The sequence below is a fragment of the Lissotriton vulgaris genome, chromosome 1_1 (genome assembly GCF_964263255.1).
Source record: "Lissotriton vulgaris chromosome 1_1, aLisVul1.2, whole genome shotgun sequence".
In the NCBI taxonomy this organism is placed as follows: Eukaryota; Metazoa; Chordata; class Amphibia; order Caudata; family Salamandridae; genus Lissotriton; species Lissotriton vulgaris.
Genome location: NC_141685.1, coordinates 1,282,863,952 through 1,282,886,066, shown reverse-complemented (window position 1 = coordinate 1,282,886,066; position 22,115 = coordinate 1,282,863,952). Strand labels below are relative to the sequence as shown.

General features: G+C 35.5%; 1 protein-coding gene across 1 annotated transcript; it reads left to right on the top strand.

Moving 5' to 3' along the window:
* The first annotated feature begins 231 nt into the window (after positions 1-231).
* LOC147749004 (uncharacterized) lies at positions 232-21,595 on the top strand. The gene is made up of 7 exons (XM_086965168.1): positions 232-342; positions 2,860-2,929; positions 4,527-4,597; positions 10,581-10,647; positions 18,917-19,354; positions 20,637-20,852; positions 21,289-21,595. Exons 5-7 carry the CDS (start codon positions 18,917-18,919, stop codon positions 21,547-21,549), a joined length of 915 nt encoding a protein of 304 aa, XP_086821294.1. The 5' UTR covers positions 232-342; positions 2,860-2,929; positions 4,527-4,597; positions 10,581-10,647; the 3' UTR covers positions 21,550-21,595.
* The last annotated feature ends 520 nt before the right edge of the window (positions 21,596-22,115 follow it).

Sequence of the window (22,115 nt, the reverse complement as noted above, 5' to 3'; positions counted from 1 at the left end):
GCCACTAAGTACTCTAACGAGTCACAGCATCCATGACCTTTTCATTCGGCCAGACAGCCTCCTATCGGCAATTTACATATGTCGAGACAGCAACATCCTAAACAACATCTCACCTACATGTTCTTAACAACAAACTTTGCAAGTCTTTTGTTATTTAATGAACTAACTGCCGTTTTTTTTGTCTTCCACAGTATGTAAAGGACTACAGCCACGGAAAGAAACATTTCTTCGAGCGAGCTCAGAAGGTATACTTCGTGACAGTGGACTGGAGCCTCTCGATTTCTCGACCGATCTCAGGAGGTATACTTCGAGACAGCGGACTGGAGCCTTTCGACATAAACTGTAAGTTCCTTCCTGTCTGTGAAAGTTATTTGTCCTTTTGAGCTGCGGTATTACGACCACAATTTTCAGTTTTACACGCGCAACAAAGTAGTAATAATATGAATCACTTTAGAATTAAATTTTGTTGCCTTTACGTTTGTCCAATTTCACCATGTTTTTGTTTAATGCGTTTGAGTTCTTTTTGGTACATTGGCAATAGGTACATTTACGATATAAATGTTGTCGGATGTCTCCTATATTCATGAACTTTTTGGATGCCTTGTTTGTGCGATGCCACATTTTATTTAATATGCATAAATCGTGGGGCTGAGTTAGCTGACCACAAGCATGTATTTGTCGCAACACTAGATTTAGTCAAAGCACGAAGGCCTGTTACATTTACTGAGAGCATAAAGAACAGTTAGGATAAGGTGAGACCGACGACTTTCAGTGCAAAGTTATACATCGGCAAACTGTGCATGTAGGAGGAAAATGTAGGTAGATTTACGATATAAATGTTTGCGCATGTCTACTTTATTGATGGCCTTTGAAAATTCGAACACATGCTTACTTTGTAAGGCCTTGCTGTTTAATGCAATTCGTCATTATGTACATTTGGGATGCCTTCTTTGTGCGATGCCAGATTTTATTTCATATGCTCAAATTGTTGAGCTGAGTTAACTGAACACAAGCATGTGTTTGTCGCAACACTCGATTTAGTCACAGCATGAAGGCCCGTTACATTTACTGACAGCATAAAGAACAGTTAGGATAAGGTGAGACACGACGACTTTCAGGGCTAACTAATACATCGGCAAACTGCATTTAGGAGGAAAATGTTTGCGCAGGTAAGTTTAGCCCTTTCTGTGAAAATAATTTGTCCCCTTTTTTAGTTCATATGCTCAAATCGTAGGGCTGAGAGTTAGATGAGCACAAGCATGTGTTTGTCGCAACACTAGATTTAGTCAGAGCATGAAGGCCCGTTACATTTACTGAGAGCATAAAGAACAGTTAGGATAAGGTGAGACACGACGACTTTGAGTGCAAAGTTATACATCGGCAAACTGCATTTAGGAGGAAAATGTTTGCGCATGTAAGTTTCTACCTTTCTGTGAAAGTCATTTGTCCCAGATTTTATACTGAGAGCATAAAGAAGTTAGGATAAGGTGAGACCGACGAGTTTCAATGCAAAGTTATACATCGGAAAACTGCATTTAGGAGAAAAATGTAGGTAGATTTACGATTTCAATGTTTGCGCATGTCTACTTTATTCATGGCCTTTACACATGCTTACTTTGTAAGGCCTTGCTGTTTAATGCAATTCGTCATTATGTACATTTTGGGTGCCTTGTTTGTGCGATGCCAGATTGTATTTCATATGCTCAAATCGTAGGGCTGAGAGTTAGATGGGCACAAGCATGTGTTTGTCGCAACACTAAATTTAGTCATTGCATCAAGGCCCGTTACATTTACTGAGAGCATAAAGAACAGTTAGGATAAGGTGAGACACGACGACTTTCAGTGCAAAGTTATACATTGGCAAACTGCATAAAGGAGGAAAATGTTTGCGCATGTAAGTTTAGCCCTTTCTGTGAAAGTAATTTGTCCCCTTTTTTTATTTAATATGCTCAAATCGTAGGGCTGAGAGTTAGATGAGCACAAGCATGTGTTTGTCGCAACACTAGATTTAGTCAGAGCATGAAGGCACGTTACATTTACTTAGAACATAAAGAACAGTTAGGATAAGGTGAGACACGACGACTTTGAGTGCAAAGTTATACATCGGCAAACTGCATTTAGGAGGAAAATGTTTGCGCATGTAAGTTCAGGCCTTTCTGTGAAAGTAATCTGTTCTTTTGAGCAGCGGTATTACGAGCACATTTTACAGTTTTTATACGTGCAAACAAATCAGTAATAATACGTGTTACTTTAGATTTAAATTGTCTTGCATATACATATTCCCAATTTCCCCATGTTTTTGTTTAATGCCTTTGAGTTCTTTTTCATACATCGTCAATAGGTACATTTACGATATAAATGTTTGCAAACTGTGCATTTAGGATGAAAATGTTTGCGCATGTAAGTATGCCTTTCTGTAAAACTAATTTGCAGTAAGAATACGTATCACTTTACAATTCAATTGTGTTGTATATACATTTGGCCAATTTCACCATGTTTTTTGTTAATCCATTTCACTGATTTAGGTAAGACTAATCTTTCACACACACATATATATATATGTTCAGTTACAACTTTAGTTCACAAACTGCTTTGCACGATGCGAGAAATTAAATAAAACACTGACAACATTCCTTCTTTTTTTTTTCACAACGTGCATGCGCGGATTTCTATATTTTTAAAGGCACATACAAACCAGTAACGTGACGCAAATAATTGGCATACTATTACATTAGAACGCATTAATTGCTAGTACGCAAAGCTTTGGCTAAGATTCAATTTGCACAGTTTGAATGAGAAAATCACTGCTTTTTTGGCCTGCACTCATAATATTTTGCTAATGCTATTTTTGTTTTGTAGGATAAAAAAGTACACGTTTGTTGCAACTGACCCATCGACTACACAATTTGAAATTCGTTATATAAACACGGTATGTTAATACTTTATTTATTTTACTTAATACATTTCGTTTTTTAATAATTGCTGTTTGTACTAAGCATTCTTTGCTGTATACTTATACACAAAATTTCGCTCATAAAGCACATCTTATGCTTTTGTACAAGAGCGCCACTGGTAAAGTTGGAATCAACAGAGAAGTAAAACTTATAACAAACACTTTTTGGAAAGGTCCCTGTAGGGAATGCTTTGACTCATTTACCACACGCAATATACATAGATCTCTTTATTTCCTGCCTTCCCTTTCAATTTCTTTCTTGCCTTTCCTTATGTCTCTCTTCTGCATTTACTCTGCATCTCCTTCACAATTTTACATTCAATGTCCTTTCTTTCACTCTCGCATTATTCTTCTCTCCTTTTCTCCGACTTTCTCTTTCTTTTGCTCTCCTTCTCTCTCCTGCATTCTCACTCTTCTGCCCTCACCCTATATATTCATCCCCACCTTCTTTACAGGTCCCGGCAGCAAATGCTTACATACTAAGCTAGCACATGCAACATACATACATTTCACTCTCTTGACTTACAATTCAATTTTGCATTTTTGCCTTTATCTCTTTTGCATTTACTCTGCATCTCCTTTCCCATTTTGCCATCAGTCTTTCTCTTTAATTTACTCCTGCTCTATTCTTCCCTCACTATTACACCTACTTTCTTTCTTCTTCTCTTTTCCCTCTTTTTTTCATGCCCTCTCTTATACCTTCTCTCTCCTGTTTTAATCTTCTTCCCTTCTATCATGCACACTTTCTTTTACTCCATCTCTATTCAGCTCTCACTTTTACCCATCCTTTTCTTCTCTCTCGTGCTCTCTATTTTTTGCGTCCTCCCCCTTCTGCTTGCTATCTCCCGACTTATCTATTATGCTTATCTCTTTTACCTTCTCTTTTCCTATTCCTTCTATCTTTATTTCTCTCACTCTCTTGATATCTTAACCTTTTGCCCCTCTCTTCTTCCAGACACTTTCCACCACTCCTTCTTTCTCTCCTCCTTATATCTCGCTCTTTTGTATTCCTTCTTTATTTCTCGCAATTTTGCACACTCTACCTATCTTACTTTCACACTCTTGTGGTTTTCTTCTTTATATACCCTTTTTGACATTCTTTTGTCCAAAAAAGTTCCTCACGTTCTCTCTTGCACTCTCTCTTCCTTTTTTCAATTACCAGCTGCTCTCTCCTTCCTTCTTGCTCCCTCTCTATTATGCTTCACTCTTTATCTATCATACTTCAATTTCCTGCACTCTTACTTCTTTATTTTTGTCTTTATTTTTGTCGTCTTTTCACTTCTTTGCATTCTCTCCATATCAAGCTTCTTTTTAACTTGCACGGTTCATCATCCTTCTCCTTTTTTATTTTCACTCCTTTTCTTTTTGCCTATCTTCCCCTCTTTCTATCCATCTCTCTCTTCTTCCTGACCTCTATCTCTTTCCACCTTGTTATTTTATAGTCTTTACTACTATACTAGTTACTCTATAATACATACTGCTTCTAATTCTCTATTTACAACTTCTAATATACTTCACACAAATGTCCTCACTCTTCTCAAACTTTTGCTAACGGTATATTTTGCTTTTACAGGACAAAAAATTTGCCATTTGGTGCAACTGCCCCATCGAGGACACATCTTTCAAATTCGTTCATTCAACACGGTACGTTAATACTTAAAACTTATTTTACTTTAGACATTTTTGGGTAGTACTTCCTGTCTGTACTGGGCATTCTTTGCTAGATAGTTATACACAAAAGTTTGCCTCATAAACAACATTTAATTTACTTTGGAGATGAAAGCAGCACTGGTGAGGTCGTAATCAGGAGAGAGGTCAAAGGTAAAGGAAAACTTATAACTAAGACTTTGTTCTTTCTGTCTGTACTGGGCATTCTTTGCTGGATATACACAAAAGTTTGCCTCATAAACAACATTTGATTTAGTTTGGAGATGAGCAAATGATTAGATACTGATACAGCACATGCAACATATATACATCTTTCTCTTGCCTTCCCTTTCAATTTTGCATTCTTGCCTTTCCTCTCTCTTGCATTTACTCTGCATCTCATTCATGATTTTGCCAGCAGTCTTTCTATTTTATTTACTCCTGCTCTATTCTTTCCTCACTTTCTCCTACTTTCCTTCTTTTTTTTCCTCTCCCTCTTTTGCATCCTTTCTCTTCTACACTCTCTCCTGTATTCCCCTCTTCTCTTTCTTTCTATCATGCACTTTCTTTTACTCACTCTATTCTGCTCTCACTTTTACTCCTCCTTACCTTCTCTCTGATGCTCTTTCTAGCTTGCGTCTCAGCTTGCTCTCTCTACTTATGCTTGCTCTCTCCCTACTTATCTATTATGCTTATCTCTCCTTCCCTCTCTTTTCCTATTCCTTCTATCTTTATCTCTCTCCCTCTTGCTATCTTATCTTTTGACCCTCTTCTTCTTGCATACCCTTTCCATCTCTCTCCTTTCTTTCTCTACTTCCTAAATGTAGCTGTCTCTTGAATTTATTCTTTATCTCTCTATTTCCTGCATCCTTTCTCCTTTCTGCTTCCTCTCTCCCTTTTCTATCATGCTTATCTCTCCTGCCATCTCTTTTCCTATTCCTATCTTTATCTCTCTTTGCATGCTCTTACCTTTTGCCCCTACACTCTCTCCTGTATTCCCCTCTTCTCTTTCTTTCTATCATGCACTTTCTTTTACTCACTCTATTCTGCTCTCACTTTTACTCCTCCTTACCTTCTCTCTGATGCTCTTTCTAGCTTGCGTCTCAGCTTGCTCTCTCTACTTATGCTTGCTCTCTCCCTACTTATCTATTATGCTTATCTCTCCTTCCCTCTCTTTTCGTATTCCTTCTATCTTTATCTCTCTCCCTCTTGCTCTCTTACCTTTTGCCCCTCTTCTTCTTGCATACCTTTTCCATCTCTCTCCTTTCTTTCTCTACTTCCTAAATGTAGCTGTCTCTTGAATTCATTCTTTATCTCTCTATTTCCGGCGTTCTTTCTCCTTTCTGCTTCCTCTCTCCCTTTTCTATCATGCTTATCTCTCCTGCCATCTCTTTTCCTATTCCTATCTTTATCTCTCTCTCGCATGCTCTTACCCTTTGCCCCTCTCTTCTTCTTGCATACTCTTTCCATCTCTCTCCTTTCTTTCTCTCCTCCTTATGTTGCTATCTTGTATTCCTTCTTTATTTCTCTTTATTTTGCCCACTCCATCTTACATTCACAATCTTGTGCTTTTTTTCATCTATACTCACCTTCTTTCTTCCATCACAATCTGTTCCCTCCTGCTCTCTTTATTGCTCTCCTATATATATCTCTCCTTTCTGCTCTCTCCTTCTCCCTACTACCCCCTATTTCAACTGCTCTCTCTTTCCTTCTAGCTCCCACTCGATTATGCTTCTCTTTTTATCTCCCTCCTTTCTGCTCTTTTCTCTTTGTCATCAATATCCCTCTTGCACCCTCTTCCAACTGCTCCATTCTTACTTATTTCTTGCTCATGCCCTCCTTCCCACCCTCTCTTTACCTCATGCATTTTCTCTCTCCTTTGCTCTCCCTTTTGCCCTCTCTTTTACTTTCACTTTCTATCTCCTTCCCTATGTTGTTCTCCATTTCCATCTTGCACTCCTTCTCTTTCTTGTCCTCTGACTCCATTCTGCACTCTCTTCTCTCTCCTTTTTGCTCTTTTTTCTCTCTCCTGCACCCTATTCCATCTCCTCTCTCTCCTTCCTTCTTCCTCCCTCTCTATCATGATTCTTTTTGTATCTCCCTTTTGCTATTTTCCCTTTGCCATCACTCTCCCTCTTGCCCCCTCTTCCAACTGCTCCCTTCTTAATTCTTTCTTGCTCATGCACCTCCCTTTAACTCCTGCTTTCTCTTTTCCTTGCTCTTCCTTTTGCACTCTGTGACTTTCACTTCTATCTCCTTCCCTATCTTGTTCTGGCTTTCCATCTTGCACTCCTTCTATTTTTTGCCCTATGCCTCCATTCTGCAGTCTTTTCCCCTTTCTACGTTCTCTCTCATGATCTCCATTATCTTGCGTCCTCTTTACTTCCTTATCGATCATACTTCTATCTCCTGCACCCTCTTCCTCTTTCTCTATCTTCTTTTTACCTCCTCTCTGCGTACTCCGTTCTTTTTTTGCACTCTCTTCTTTTTTTAAATTACTTCTTTATTCTTTCTTCTCTAAATATCTCTCCTTTCTGCTCTCTTCCTTCTTCTTCCTGCCCCCTATTCCATCTGCTCTCTCCTTTCTTCTTGCTCCTTTTCTATCTATCATGCTTCTCTGTCCTGCACTCTCCTTCTTTTCTAATACTCTCCGTGTTCCTCTTCCTCCCTATCTTTCATTCTTCTCTCTATCTCTTTTATGCTTTCTTTTCTCTCTACCATACCTCTCTCCTGCACCCTCTTCCATCTGCTCTCTCTCCCTCCCTGCTCATGCCCTACTTCTTACTCTTCCTTTACCTTCTGCCTTTCTTCTTACTCCTGCGTATTATCTCCTTCCTGCCTTCACTCTCCATCTCTGTCCTTAAAAGATACCATCTCTTACCTGCAAGAAATCCCTTGTACCATGGAGACGGAGACAGACAGCGAGCCAAGGATCCCGCCCGGAAATTGTTCCCCCCACCGGGCCGTCGCAAAATACCTGCAGAGAACAAAAAAAAAACGTGATTAAACATTTCGGATGGGGCATTCAAAAAATACAGTCATTTATATTACAAAAGACATCATCGCTTACCTGCAATTTGTTCCGCCACAGACAAAGAAACCAGATACGTCATCAAAGGCAGGTCCCGGCAATGCCGGGCTAGAATCGGGGGCGTTCCCGGCGTCGTTTTGTCGGCAAAAGCCAAAGAATCTTGAACGCCCCTGAGTCTGCTTTAAATTGACGGACAGGCCCCTCGTCCAATGGCTAGGCTCAATTTATGGAGCCAGACAATGAATGACGAGGGCCGACCCAAACTCACACTACAGTTCTCATTAGGTTTTGGCTTGCGCAAAAAAGCTGCTCCCTTTGCGCCCTGCGTCCTTTCTCCTTTCTGCTTGCTCTCTCCATCCTTTTCTATCATGCTTATCTCTCCTGCCCTCTCTTCCTATTCCTTCGATCTTTATCTCTCTCCCTGTTGCTCTTACCTTTTGCCCCTCTCTTCTTCTTGCATACCCTTTCCATCTCTCTCCTTTCTTTCTCTGCTCCTTATGTTGCTATCTTGTATTCCTTCTTTATTTCTCTTTATTTTGGCCACTCCATCTTATATTCACACTCTTGTGCTTTTCTTCATCTACCCTCTCACCTTCTTTCTTCCATCCTTCTCTTTACATCATGCTTTTTCTCTCTCTCCCTTGCTCTCCCTTTTGCCCTCTCTCTTACTTTAACTTTCTATCTCCTTCCCCATATTGTGCTACATTTCCATCTTGCACTCCTTCTCTTTCTTGCCCTCTGACTCCATTCTGCACTCTCTTCTCTTTTCTCTCTCCTTTTTGCTCCCTTTCTTCTTACTCTTGACCCCTATTCCATCTGCTCTCTCTCCTTCCTTCTTCCTCACTCTCTATCATCATTCTTTTTTTATCTCCCTTCTGCTATTTTCCCTTTGCCATCACTCTCCCTCATGGACACCCTCCCTTTAACTCCTGCTTTCTCTCTTTCTTGCTCTTCCTTTTGCTCTCTATATCCTTCCCTATGTTGTTCTGCCTTTCCATCTTGCACTCCTTATATTTTTGGACCTCTGCCTCCATTCTGCAGTCTTTTGCCCATTTTACGTTCTCTCTCATGATCTCCATTTATCTTGCATCCTCTCTACTTTCTTATCTATCATACTTCTATCTCCGGCACTCTCTTCCTCTTTCTTACTTATCTTTCTCTAACTTCTTTTCACCTCCTCTCTGCATACTCCGTTCTTTCTTAGCACTCTCTCTTCCTTTTTTTAATTACTTCTTTATTCATTCTTCTCTATATATCTCTCCGTTATGCTCTCTTCCTTCTTCCTGCCCCCTATTACATCTGCTCTTTTCTTTTTTCTAGCTCCTTTTCTATCTATCATGCTTCTCTGTCCTGCACTCTCCTTTTTCTTTTTTTTCTCTTTCTAATACTCTCCATGTTCCTCTTCCTCCCTATCTATCATTCTTATCTCTATCTCCTTTATGCTTTCTTTTCTCTCTACCATCCCTCTCTCCTGCACCCTCTTCCCTCCCTTTTTCTCTCTCTCATGTCCTCTCTCCTTCCTGTCTTCACACTCTATCTACGTCTCCATCTTGTCTTCACTTTCTATCTTGCACTTTTTTTACTTGCTATCTTCTCACTCCATTCTGCACTTACTTCTCTTCTTGCTTTCTAGCCCTCTTGATCTCTTATGTGTCTCCTCTCTTCATCAACACTTTCTAGCTACTTTGTGTGCTTTACACACATTTTTCCACTTCACTAAGTTAGTGTGAGCATCCCTATAAGGCTATATAGATGATGTTAACTATAGTGTTTATTTAGGAACACTATGCAACAACTATAGAACACACTGGACAAACGCAATGACTTATATTTACAACTAATTGTGTGAAAGTTTTATGTTTGTCTGTTATTTCTTTTACAGGTGCACAAACACTTTTGGAATGAGCAATTGCTCTTCCCCTTTTTTTTTATGCACTAAATCATTTTTTTGATATTTTCACTTTCACGCCCCCAGGTCAGGGTGGGCGATTAGAGAGTCCATACCGCCGGGGTATAATTCTGTCATTATAAATGCCTAAGGAAATGTAAACAAATGTAAAACATGAAACATGTTGACTGACTAATTAGTATTTTAAATTAACAAATCCATTACCTTGGGCATTAAATTCAGACACATAACTCTTTCATTTGTGTACTAAGCATCAAGAATTATAGATTTTTACTTACACATTAGGCAGTTTTAATTATAAAACTCACAACATGCCTTTTTCACAAAACCTGCTCCGCAGTCTTCTGGCGTCGTAGCACACCAAAGAGGCATTCGGCCTCTTTGGTGGGGCCCAATGATGAAGCATGACACTGACTAGGTCGGTGTGTGAGGGCTTTCTTTTCCACCTAAAGTGAGTGTGCAATTCCCCAGTTGCATCACTCAGTCTCTGTGGCAAATTCAGATGTATTTAACGTCTCTTCTATTGTTTATTTAGATTTAACAAGGGATTAAGTGTTCCTTAATCTCACTACCTCTCCTATTCCTTTGTACTTGCTTAAAATTACAAACAATGCATCTAATACACTCTTTACAACTTCTCATAAAAATCACTTCATGTAATTTACATTTTTATTTTTTTGTAGCTTACATTCTACACCTCTATATCCTCTCTTCCTTATCAGACTTCTCTCTTTTCATTATCTTTCTCTTCATCTTTCCACTACTCTCAATATTGCCTAACCACCCCTCTTTATTAACATCTCTTCTTCCTGCCCTCCATCTCTCTCTATCTTGCTCACTTTATCCTCCTTACTACTATACATTACTAGTTACTCTATACTACATACACTTCTAATACTCGATTTACAACTACTAATATGCTTCACTCAGTCCACACACATACTACACATACAACTTCTACACATAGTCTTGAGTATCGAGCCGCTTTTATTATATTAATAAGTCAACTCAATATTAATGCTTGTTTCATTCTTCCATAGATTGCCAATTGATTGAATAACATCAGACGTAATTCTTTGACACAACATCAGTGAAAACATCATCACGGTAAAAGTATCTATTTTGCTTCTTTATTGACTTGTAAGTATAGAAATAGCAAGGGAAAAAGCAAAACACATATCAACACAAACCCATATATATATATATATATATATATATATATATATATATATATATATATATATAGTATATACTTAGAATTCGAAAAGATCATATAGAAGATTTCCATAGGTAACATTAATCTTAAGAAAAAAAAATAGTTAACAAAAAAGTAAAAGTAATTGCTTTTTCTTTTGATAGCAGCTCCAACTATAAAACAAGTCCAAAACAACAATAGAGTGGATTTAGAGAAAAAAAACTAGACAAAATCAGATATATAATTAGTTATTAAAAAAATTATATATATATTTATATACTTAACATTGAAAATTATTTCTTTTATAAAGACAATTGCTAATTGTTTGGAAATATATACAATTAGAAGTATGTTTTTTAAATAAGCTATCAACCTGTAACTTGGAATATATTTAACAGTAAAATAACTATATATATATACATATATATATATCCAAATATATATATATATATATGCTAATAGTATAACTTATAGCTAGTACATCACTAAAATTGTAAACAAAATACATCTAAATCTGCTACCTAAAATACAATGCAAAAAAATAGTGTTCAATTAATTGCCTTGCATTATAGTTAAGTACAAAATAAAATATAAATTAGCAATAGATATATATATATATATATATATATATATATATATATATATATATATATATATATATATATATATAGAGATTAAATAAGAGAACGAAAATAGACTCGCGGATAACAAAAAAATCTAGCAATACTGTAGCGATATCAAATTATTTCATAAATAAGATTAGCTAACATGCAAATACTAGCAGCAGATTATCATCAAGGTCATGACAAATTTACATGCAATTCGAGAGGTTATCAATGCTTGCCAAATAGTACTTTTGCAATTATACACAACTATTACAAAGATGCACATACATGGACTAAAGAAGACTTGCATTACATTATGAAATTAGGTGATGCTTTATATATAGATATGCATTTACTTAATAGCGAACAACTTAGGCATCCAGATGAGTTACCTAATTTTATTGAACACAATACTACTATCTATTCTCTTAAACTTAAAGAACCTTATTATGGAGACATATTACAACAATGTGACCCTTCGTTTCCAAATCTCAACAAAATATTAAAACCTGCACTTGATTCCAACTCCGGTGTTATACTTTGCATGGAAATTTATGTTATTTCCATTTTTAAGAAAAATGATTCATACTTTGTATTTGACTCACATAGTCGTGATAAGACTGGAATGCCTCATCCAAATGGAACATGTATTACTATACAGTTCACATTTGAAAAACTTCTAGAGTACATCACTAATCTGGCACACTATCTTAAGAAACCAAACCTGAATTGTGTGCCGTATGAATTAACTCCAATACAAATAAGTACGATTACAAAAGAATCACTTCAAAAAGCAATGGTGCGTCATGAAAAAAATAAGAATGCAGTAGCACCGAAAATTTTTTATGTGTATTCTACTAAAGGTAGTGAAAATTTTTTCACACAAGCATTTGAAATGCGTATAGAAAATGCCAAAAAAATCATTCAGAGATGTCAATCTAAAAAAAAAACTTTTTGGAATAAGGAACAGCCATTAGCATTTTTAGATAATACTCCTAGTACTAGTACGTATTCCTGTGCAATTCTCACTACAACAGGGCCTAATAATCAATCTAAAGAGAACAGCAAGCAGATCAGCACAACACAATATACTAATACACCAGAAGAGACTACTCCTACTGACACATATGCAAGTATACTTAAGAAAACACTTAAGAGCAACACAGAAAGACAACATATTAATAGCACACACATAAATCTACAACAAACAATACCAGCAAGTAAGTTAAATACCAACACATATTCTACTAATGTAATTAATAACACACACATAAATGTACAACAAACAATAAACACAAGTAATGTACATACAAACACATATTCAAGTGATTACTATAATACATATAAACTTATTACTGGAAGTAATGACAGTTTACTTCATGATAATATACACAATAGCACATTGCAGAACAAGGAAAGTAGCACAAATAATACCAATATAGATTCACATATTTTAACACAAACACCACAAGAAATTCCCTTTTTACATAACACACATCCACAGGACAAAAATACACATAGTGATAAAACTAGTCACTATACACATTGTCTTCAAAATAGTATATTTGCTATTCTAAAGAACTACTGTAAACCAGCATATATTTGGGATAGTGTAGACTTGCACTGTATTATGAATCTTGGAGATGCTTTGTACACTGAAATGCACTCTGTCGGTGAACAAGATTGTATGCAACCTCTAAAGTTACCAAATTACATAGTTAGCAATGACATAATCTATTCTACAAAGCTCAAAAAATGCTTTAGCGAAGAACTAACAAAATCAGCACAAACTTTACATAGTAAATTTATATCTGCACTAACTTCTACAATTAATTCACAAACTGGTATATTGATCTCTATAGGTAGATATATAATTTCAGTCTTCAAAACTCTACATACATACTCTCTATTTGATTCACATAGCCAAAATGAAAATGCAATACAACATCCTAATGGAACATGTATTGCTATCAACCTTGACTCTATTAATCTTATTATAGAATACATCCTAAAATTAGGCAATAGAGAACAAATTACTTATTCTGAGAGTATTACTTTAGATTTAACTACAGTGAACATAACAACAATTAGCAAAAAAGGTTTACACCAAACACAACGGAATCATAGACAAGGAAATGTAAAGTCGAGAAAAAGCATATATGTTCATACGACACATATATCTATAAATGCATTAGGGGAAATTCCTTCGAATAACTTACAAGTAGAAAATACAATACTAAACACACAAAACAGCAATAGTCAGGACAATAGACTGCATGTAACAGAAGACAGTTATTTAGCTTCACACATAGCTCTTAACAATACTGAGATAATAAACACATTAACAGCTAATGTTGAATCACTAATTCAACCAACAAATATAGAAATTCTAGAAGTAAACAGTACTAGAAAAAGAAAACAGACACAAAACAAAGAGAATGAACTTAATCATAGACATATAACAGGTCAAACAACAAATGAGATAATTAGGATATTTCAGGAAGAAATAAGATATGGACCCGAGTACACATGCACTATTTGCAATCAACTCTGGCATAAGCAAAGTCTTCAAAATACACACAGTATTAGTAAGAGAGCTAAATTCATAGAATGTAATATTAGCAAATACAGAACAAATGAGATATGCAGAACATGTTACACATATATATCAAAAGACAAAATACCTCCATGTTCAGTATATAATGGGATGACATTTCCTGATATCCCACCAGTCTTACAGTTGCATAACTTAGAAGAAAGATTAGTATCGCCAAGAATACCTTTTTTACAAATTAGAACATTACCACGTGGATTCCAAAAATCTCTATCAGGTGCAGTAGTAAATGTCCCTGCAGACGTTATGACAACAGTAACTGTTTTACCAAGGCAAATTAATGATAACATGACAATTCCAATAAAATTAAAAAGGAAATTAAGTTATAAATCTTATACCCATTATGAAAATGTTAGACCAAACAAAGTTAAACGTGCAGCTTTATATTTAGCCACTACAAGCACTTTGTTTCAAGAATATGGAATCACTATTAATGAAGATTGGGATTATACAACACAAGATATACATTCTTGTGATGAGACTTCAGATACAAGTAATACGTCAGATTCCTCAGACAACATTCCAGCAGGAAATTTAGATACTATGTTAGATAATGAAACTATTACTACAGAAACAAATAATATTTTAAGTTTAGCACCTGCAGAATATAACACACCAAGAGGCCTGTATGAAGACAAAGATTCTGAATATTTGGCATTCCCAACTATATTTGGCGGGAAACGAAGGCCGACTAATGAAGAAAGGCATGTCCCAATACATTACAGCACAATCTGTCAATCAGAAGTAAGAAGTAATGATCTAAGAGTAGCAAAGTGTGTTACTAATCTTTTCTTTAAATTAAAAACATTACACATTAAACAATTACAGAGCAAAATATTTATATCTCTTAGGAAATACTTTAATAATGGAAACATTATAACTGCCAAAGACATAAAGAATAAATTAGATACAATTTTGCAGTATAATGAAGGATACAAAATACTTAAAACTATCCGTAGTTCACCACCATATTGGGAGCAATGCAAAAAAGACCTCTTTGCTATGATTAGACAATTAGGATTACCAACATTTTTTTTAACGTTATCTGCTGCAGAAACGAAATGGTATCACTTAATTAACATATTATTACGTACAGAAAAGAGACCAGAATGCACAAAAGAAGAATTTAACAATATGTCATGGGAAACAAAATGCAAATTAATACAGCAGAATCCCATTACATGTGCAAGACATTTTGACTTTCAAGTTCGGAAATTATTTAATTCTGTTTTATTGCATGAAAGTAATCCAATTGGCAAAATTATTGATTACTTTTATAGAGTGGAATTCCAACAACGGGGATCACCACATATACATGCTATAATATGGATAGAAAATGCTCCACTATATGAAACTTCTGATAGAGATGAAGTCACTACTTTCATAAATAAGTATGTTACATGTGCAAAAACAGAAGAACCAGATATAGAGTCTTTACTACCTCTACAAAGACACGGCCATACCAAGAACTGCCGTATCAAACATAAAAGAACATGCAAATATCATTATCCCAGATATCCAATGCCTGAAACTTTTATACTAGAACCAATAGAGCTAGACAAAACAAATAACGAGCTCTTACAGCAAATTGAACTAATACATCTAACTATAAATAGCCAAGAATTTTCAAATTATACTTTTGAACAGTTTTTGCATTCAATGAACATAGATCTAAAACAATATACTTTATGTATACAATCTATTATACAAAAAAATACTATTTTCTTGAAAAGAACACCAGCTGAATGCTTTATAAATAACTACAATCCAACTATTTTGAAAGCATGGCAAGCAAACATAGATATACAATACATCTTAGATGCATATGCATGTGCTGTGTATATTGTTTCATACATTAGTAAATCACAGCGAGGAATGAGCAAACTAATTGCCCAAGCTGCTAAAGAAGTACATGCTAATCCAAGTATTAAGGAACAACTTAAGCATATAGGGAACAAATTCTTAAACTGTACAGAAATAAGTGCACAAGAAGCAGCATATCTAATACTACAAATTCCTTTACGGAAAAGTTCAAGATCTTTTGTATTTATCAATACAAGTCCTAATGAAAAGCGTACATACTTATTAAAAGACATCGAAACTATCAATTCTTTACCAGATGAGTCTTGTAAAATACAATATGATAATATTATAGTCAGGTATAGTAAACGCCCTGTAAAATTAGAAACATGTACATTAGCTGACTATGCATCTATGTATAATGAAAAGAAAAAATGTAAAGGAAAAGAAGAAACAGGCCATGACAATTTCCTTATTGAAAATAACTTTCATAGCTCAGATGACGAAGAACTTGAGATAAATTTAGTAGACGAAACAAACTGCATAAAAAGAAAAAAAGCAAGAGTAATTCGCTATTGCAGATTTAACATCAAAAATGACTCAGAAAATTACTATAGAGAATTGCTCATGCTTTTTTACCCATGGCGAAATGAACATAATATAATTAATAACAAGGGAACTTATTATGAACGCTATCTAGAACTTAAAAATGCAGTTGATTCAAACCATAATAAATATAATAAACATAATAAACAACTAACAACTAATAGCAATGAAACTAGTATATTAGATACATTGCTACCACCAATAGATACAGAAGAAGATAACACCATATGCCATGAAGTGCAAAATAATGAAAACCCATTGTATGACCTATCATTTGATTTAGGGATTAGAAGTACAAGTAGAGAAGAATCAATAAGCAATAACATAATGCCAAAAGAACAATATGATAGTATAATGCAAAATCTAACAGAAGAACAACTTAACTTTATATATCATCATTTGCATTGGGTTAAAACTAAAGAAACACCATGCTACACATTTTGTACAGGTGGTGCAGGAGTAGGCAAAAGTTTCCTTATAACAGCACTTTACCAAACATTAGTACGTTATTACAATACAAAAGCAGGAGAAAACCCAGATAACATATATGTATTGCTTACAGCTCCAACTGGCAAAGCAGCACATAACATTCAAGGACAAACACTACATAGTACTTTTAAAATACCTATTTCACAAACACTAACTCATAGACAGCTAACTCATGAGAATAGAAGCACACTACAAGGTCAGCTAATGCATCTTAAATTGCTAATAATTGATGAAATATCAATGGTAGGGGCTAATGTATTCAACTTTATACATAATAGATTGCAAGAGATAAAAATGTCTGATCTCCCTTTTGGCGGTATATCTATTTTAGCAATTGGAGACTTTTACCAATTGAAGCCAGTTTTTGACCCATACATATTTGACAACCCAAAACATTCATATAGGCCAGTAAGTACTAATTTATGGCAGACACATTTCAAGTTATTTGAGTTGACTAAAATAATGAGACAACAAAATGACTTGCCATTTGCTCAACTACTAAACAGATTAAGAGAAGGGAAACAAACAAATGAGGATATTATACAGATAAAAACACGAGAAATAGAGCCACCTGAAAACATTAGCAAAACGATCCCTTACATTATGGGAACTAACAATGAAGTCAATAGCGTAAATAATGCAGTTTTATTAGAACATATAACCCATTACCCAGTTTACACAGCTACAGCAATAGATACAGTTGCAGCAGACTTAAGTGAAGCAGTAAAAAAAAAAATACTAAAACAGTTGCCCACAGATTCTACTAAAACAATGAGCCTGCCATCAATATTACATATTGCATTGCAATTAAGATATGATTTAACTAACAATATAAATGTCAATGATGGTTTAACAAATGGTGCAACAGGTATAGTAGAATTTGTGGAAACTATCAATAACAGCCCAAATGTAATTTGGATTAATTTTGATAAAGAAACAGTAGGCAAATTAACAAGACAAGAAAACAAACACATATATCACAGTAATATTTTGCCTCATTGGACACCCATTCATGCTATTACACGGCATTTCCAATATACACAGAAATTTATAACTATTATACGCAAACAATTCCCATTGAGACAATCATCTGCAAGAACTATACATAGAACACAAGGAGAAACAATTGAGCCCATTTACATTCACTTTAACAACAGTAAAGTACATCATCTACATTATGTAGCTTTAAGCAGAGCTAAATCTTTAGACAACATATACATTAGAAACTTTCAGCAAGACAAAATAGCTGTACATCCAAAAGTGCATGAAGAAATGACACGTTTAAGAACACACATGCTATTACAAATATCAGTACCACAATTGCATAGCTATAGACAACAGTGTAATATAATTGTCCATAACATACGGTCCTTGCAAAGAAATTACACTGCTATGAAATCAGACAAAAATATCATGAACAGTGATATTATATGCCTTACTGAAATCAACACAACTAGAAAAGCAGATAAGAATACGTTCTTAATAGAACAATATCACCTACTATTATTTGATAAATTTCACAACCAGCACACTAAGCATGGTATTGCCATTTACTACAAAAAAAACATGCTTTTATCGCCAATATATCAAACACAACACGAAATTGACTTTTTAATTTTCACTCTGCATCTTAATGATTCTGAATACTTATTTATTATACTGTACAAACCACCACATGTACTTTTGCAGACATTATTACAAGCTTTAAGTAGCATAATTTACTTGTATCCAAATTCAAAATATGTCATCATGGGAGACTTCAATATAGATTTAACACAAATGTCACCAAACAGAACTTTGCTATTAGAATATATGCTGCAGCAATTTCAATGCCAGCAAAAAATAGAACAATACACAACAGACTACAATTCTACACTAGATCACATCTATACTAATGACAACATCATGCACTACGGTACATTAGAATCATATTACAGTGATCACAAAGCATTATGGGTGGCAGTTTAAAATGCAACAACTTCATTAACATGCTATTTTATTACAGGTAATAGCAAAAGGGGAAAAATGTATGCTCAGAATGTGTACTAACATTTTCTCTCATTTCAGATGATTTCCATAGAAGACCTCAAAAAAATGAAACATGAAGACAACAAACCTTACCAAAAAACAATCCGAGCCAACGTAATAAAATGTTCGACAAAAACAAACTATACAAATGCTAAACAAGAGCACAAAGTAATGTATCATCTAGCTCTAGCTGATGAAAGTAGTTGCATTAAAGCAACGTGCTACAATGAGCCATTTTACCAGCAAACGAAAGAAGGGAATGGAATTATGATTCGCAATTTCTTAGCCAAAAACAATGTGATTATCATCACAAAACAAACGAAACTATCACGCATGATGCCCTTATCTATACCTCAAGAAATAATACAGGAGGCACAATATATACTACAACCCCCTGCTCCACCAATATCACCGATAAAAACAGTAAAAGCAGCTTCACTACGCTCATTAATGAGCATTTCTGGGACTATTGCTGAGGTAAGCTTATAAAAAAAAATTCACCCTTTTACACACACACTATATACCAAAAAGTCTTGCACACAATACTTACACCTTTGACAAACTCTCACTCTTTGACAAACTCTCGCTCTTTGACAGACTCTCTCTCTCTTTGACAGACTCTCTCTCTCTTTGACAGACACTCTCTCTTTGACAGACTCTCTCTTTCACTCCCTCTCTCTCTCTTTACAGACTCTCTCTCTTTAACAGACTCTCTCTCTCTTTGACAGACTCTCTCTCTCTTTGACTCTCTCTTTGACTCTCTCTTTGACTCTCTCTTTGACTCTCTCTTTGACTCTCTCTTTGACTCCCTCTCTCTCTCTTTCAAAGAGTCTCTCTCTCTTTGACAGACTCTCTCTTTGAGCAGACTCTCTCTCATTGACTCTCTTTGACTCCCTCTCTTTGACAGACTCTCTCTTTGACAGACTTTCTCTCTTTAACAGACTATCTCCCTCTTTGACACCATCTCTTTCTTTAACAGACTCTCTCTTTCTTTGACAGACTCTCTCTTTCTTTGACAGACTCTCTTTGACTATCTCTCTTTGACTCACTCTCTCTTTGACAGACTCTCTCTTTGACAGACTCTCTCTCTTTGACAGACTCTCTCTCTTTGACAGACTCTCTCTCTCTTTGACAGACTCTCTCTTTGACAGACCCTCTCTCTTTGACAGACCCTCTCTCTTTGACAGACTCTCTCTCTTTGACAGACTCCTCTCTTTGATGACTCTCTCTCTCTCTGACAGACTCTCTCTCTTTGACAGACTCCTCTCTCTCTTTGACAGACTCCTCTCTCTCTTTGACAGACTCTCTCTCTTTGACAGACTCCTCTCTCTTTGACAGACTCGCTCTCTCTTTGACAGACTCGCTCTCTCTTTGACAGACTCGCTCTCTCTTTGACAGACTCGCTCTCTCTTTGACAGACTCGCTCTCTCTTTGACAGACTCTCTCTCTTTAACAGACTCTCTCTCTCTTTGACAGACTCTCTCTCTCTTTGACAGACTCTCTCTCTCTTTGACAGACTATCCCTCTTTGACAGACTCTCCCTCTTTGACAGACTCTCTCTCTCTCTTTGACAGACTCTCTCTCTCTTTGACAGACTCTCTATTTGACAGACTCTCTCTTTCACAGACTCTCTTTCTCTTTCACAGACTCTCTATCTCTTTGACAGACTCTCTATCTCTTTGACAGACTCTCTCTCTCTTTGATAGACTATCTCTTTGACAGACTCTCTTTAATTTCTATTACAAATTTTATCTTACAGGAAGAAGAAATAAAAACAATTGTTATTGCCGGACAAGATACAAAACTTAAATCAATAACTGTGAAAGACACAACGGACTCAGTAAAAATAACTCTTTGGAGAGATGCCACAGACTTTCCCATTGAAATTGGATCCTACATTAAGATGACGCACTTGACAGTGCATGAATTTAACAACAATAAAATGTTAAACACAACAAGGAATACACAATTTCAAGTAAGTACAAATTATGAAAATAATAATAACTTGCTCTACTACTCAATCTATACTATCTACTTCTTCAAACACCATCAAACTCTATATTCACTAATTAAAATTCACTCAAACTATCGCTTCTAATACTCTCTATCTAAATGCATTAAGCTACACTATGTATTATACTAATCACTACTATAAAGCTAACTTATACTCTCCACTTTATGAAAACGTATTTTTACTAAAGTATCTATAACATTACAAAACAGTCTATAATCCTCTATTATACCTTTTCACTATACGTACTCACAAACTATCCTTTCTTAAACTATCTTCACTACTTATTAACATTATTTAAGACTGCATATATCAAGAAATTTGTCCGTAGGTCAACACAAGAAAAGAAATAAAATAACTTCATAAATATGAAATTAACTAAATTCTTTTTCCTTCACAGAAAATAGAACCGCCAGAAGAAGAAATAAATATGACTATATATAGCCTCGAAAATGCGAATCAGGAACACAGTACACTAAATGTACATATTGATAATGCAGAAAATTTACAATCAGTCGAAATAGATAACAATATTCTACTGGACTACTTCCAAATACCACCGGACATTGACGACATTCAGGAAGCACTAATGCCAATCTTGCCCAAAAATGTCAATGTAATATTACAAAATGGATACATACGGAAAATACATGAGTTGTGAAAAACAACACAATACTTGACTGTAAATCAATGTACAAAATGGGAGATATTCAAATTATGTTTCAGTAGAAAGACTAAAAATACAGTATTTTAATTAAAGTTTCATTTGGTTGCAAACAATAACACTAAATATATATTTACTTAAAAAATTTTTTTAAAAGGTTTTTATCTTGTATTCTCTTTGACTAACTGTCTCTCTTTGACAGACTGTCTCTCTTTGACAGACTCTCTCTCTTTGACAGACTCTCTCTTTAACAGACTCTCTCTCTTTGACAGACTCTCCCTCTTTGACAGACTCTCCCTCTTTGACAGACTCTCCCTCTTTGACAGACTCTCCCCCTTTGACAGACTCTCCCTCTTTGACAGACTCTCCCTCTTTGACAGACTCTCCCTCTTTGACAGACTCTCCCTCTTTGACAGACTCTCCCTCTTTAACAGACTCTCTCTCTCTCTTTGACAGACTCTCTCTCTCTTTGACAGACTCTCTCTCTCTTTGACAGACTCTCTCTCTCTTTGACAGACTCTCTCTCTTTGACACTCTCTCTTTGACAGACTCTCTTTGACAGA

Bases quoted from the DNA above. Each gene is read 5' to 3' on its own strand.
- LOC147749004 (XM_086965168.1), top strand. From the start codon at position 18,917: ATGATTTCCATAGAAGACCTCAAAAAAATGAAACATGAAGACAACAAA. The intron at 19,355-20,636 runs GTAAGCTTATAA...TTTATCTTACAG, and splicing joins TTTCTGGGACTATTGCTGAG to GAAGAAGAAATAAAAACAAT. The intron at 20,853-21,288 runs GTAAGTACAAAT...TTTCCTTCACAG, and splicing joins CAAGGAATACACAATTTCAA to AAAATAGAACCGCCAGAAGA.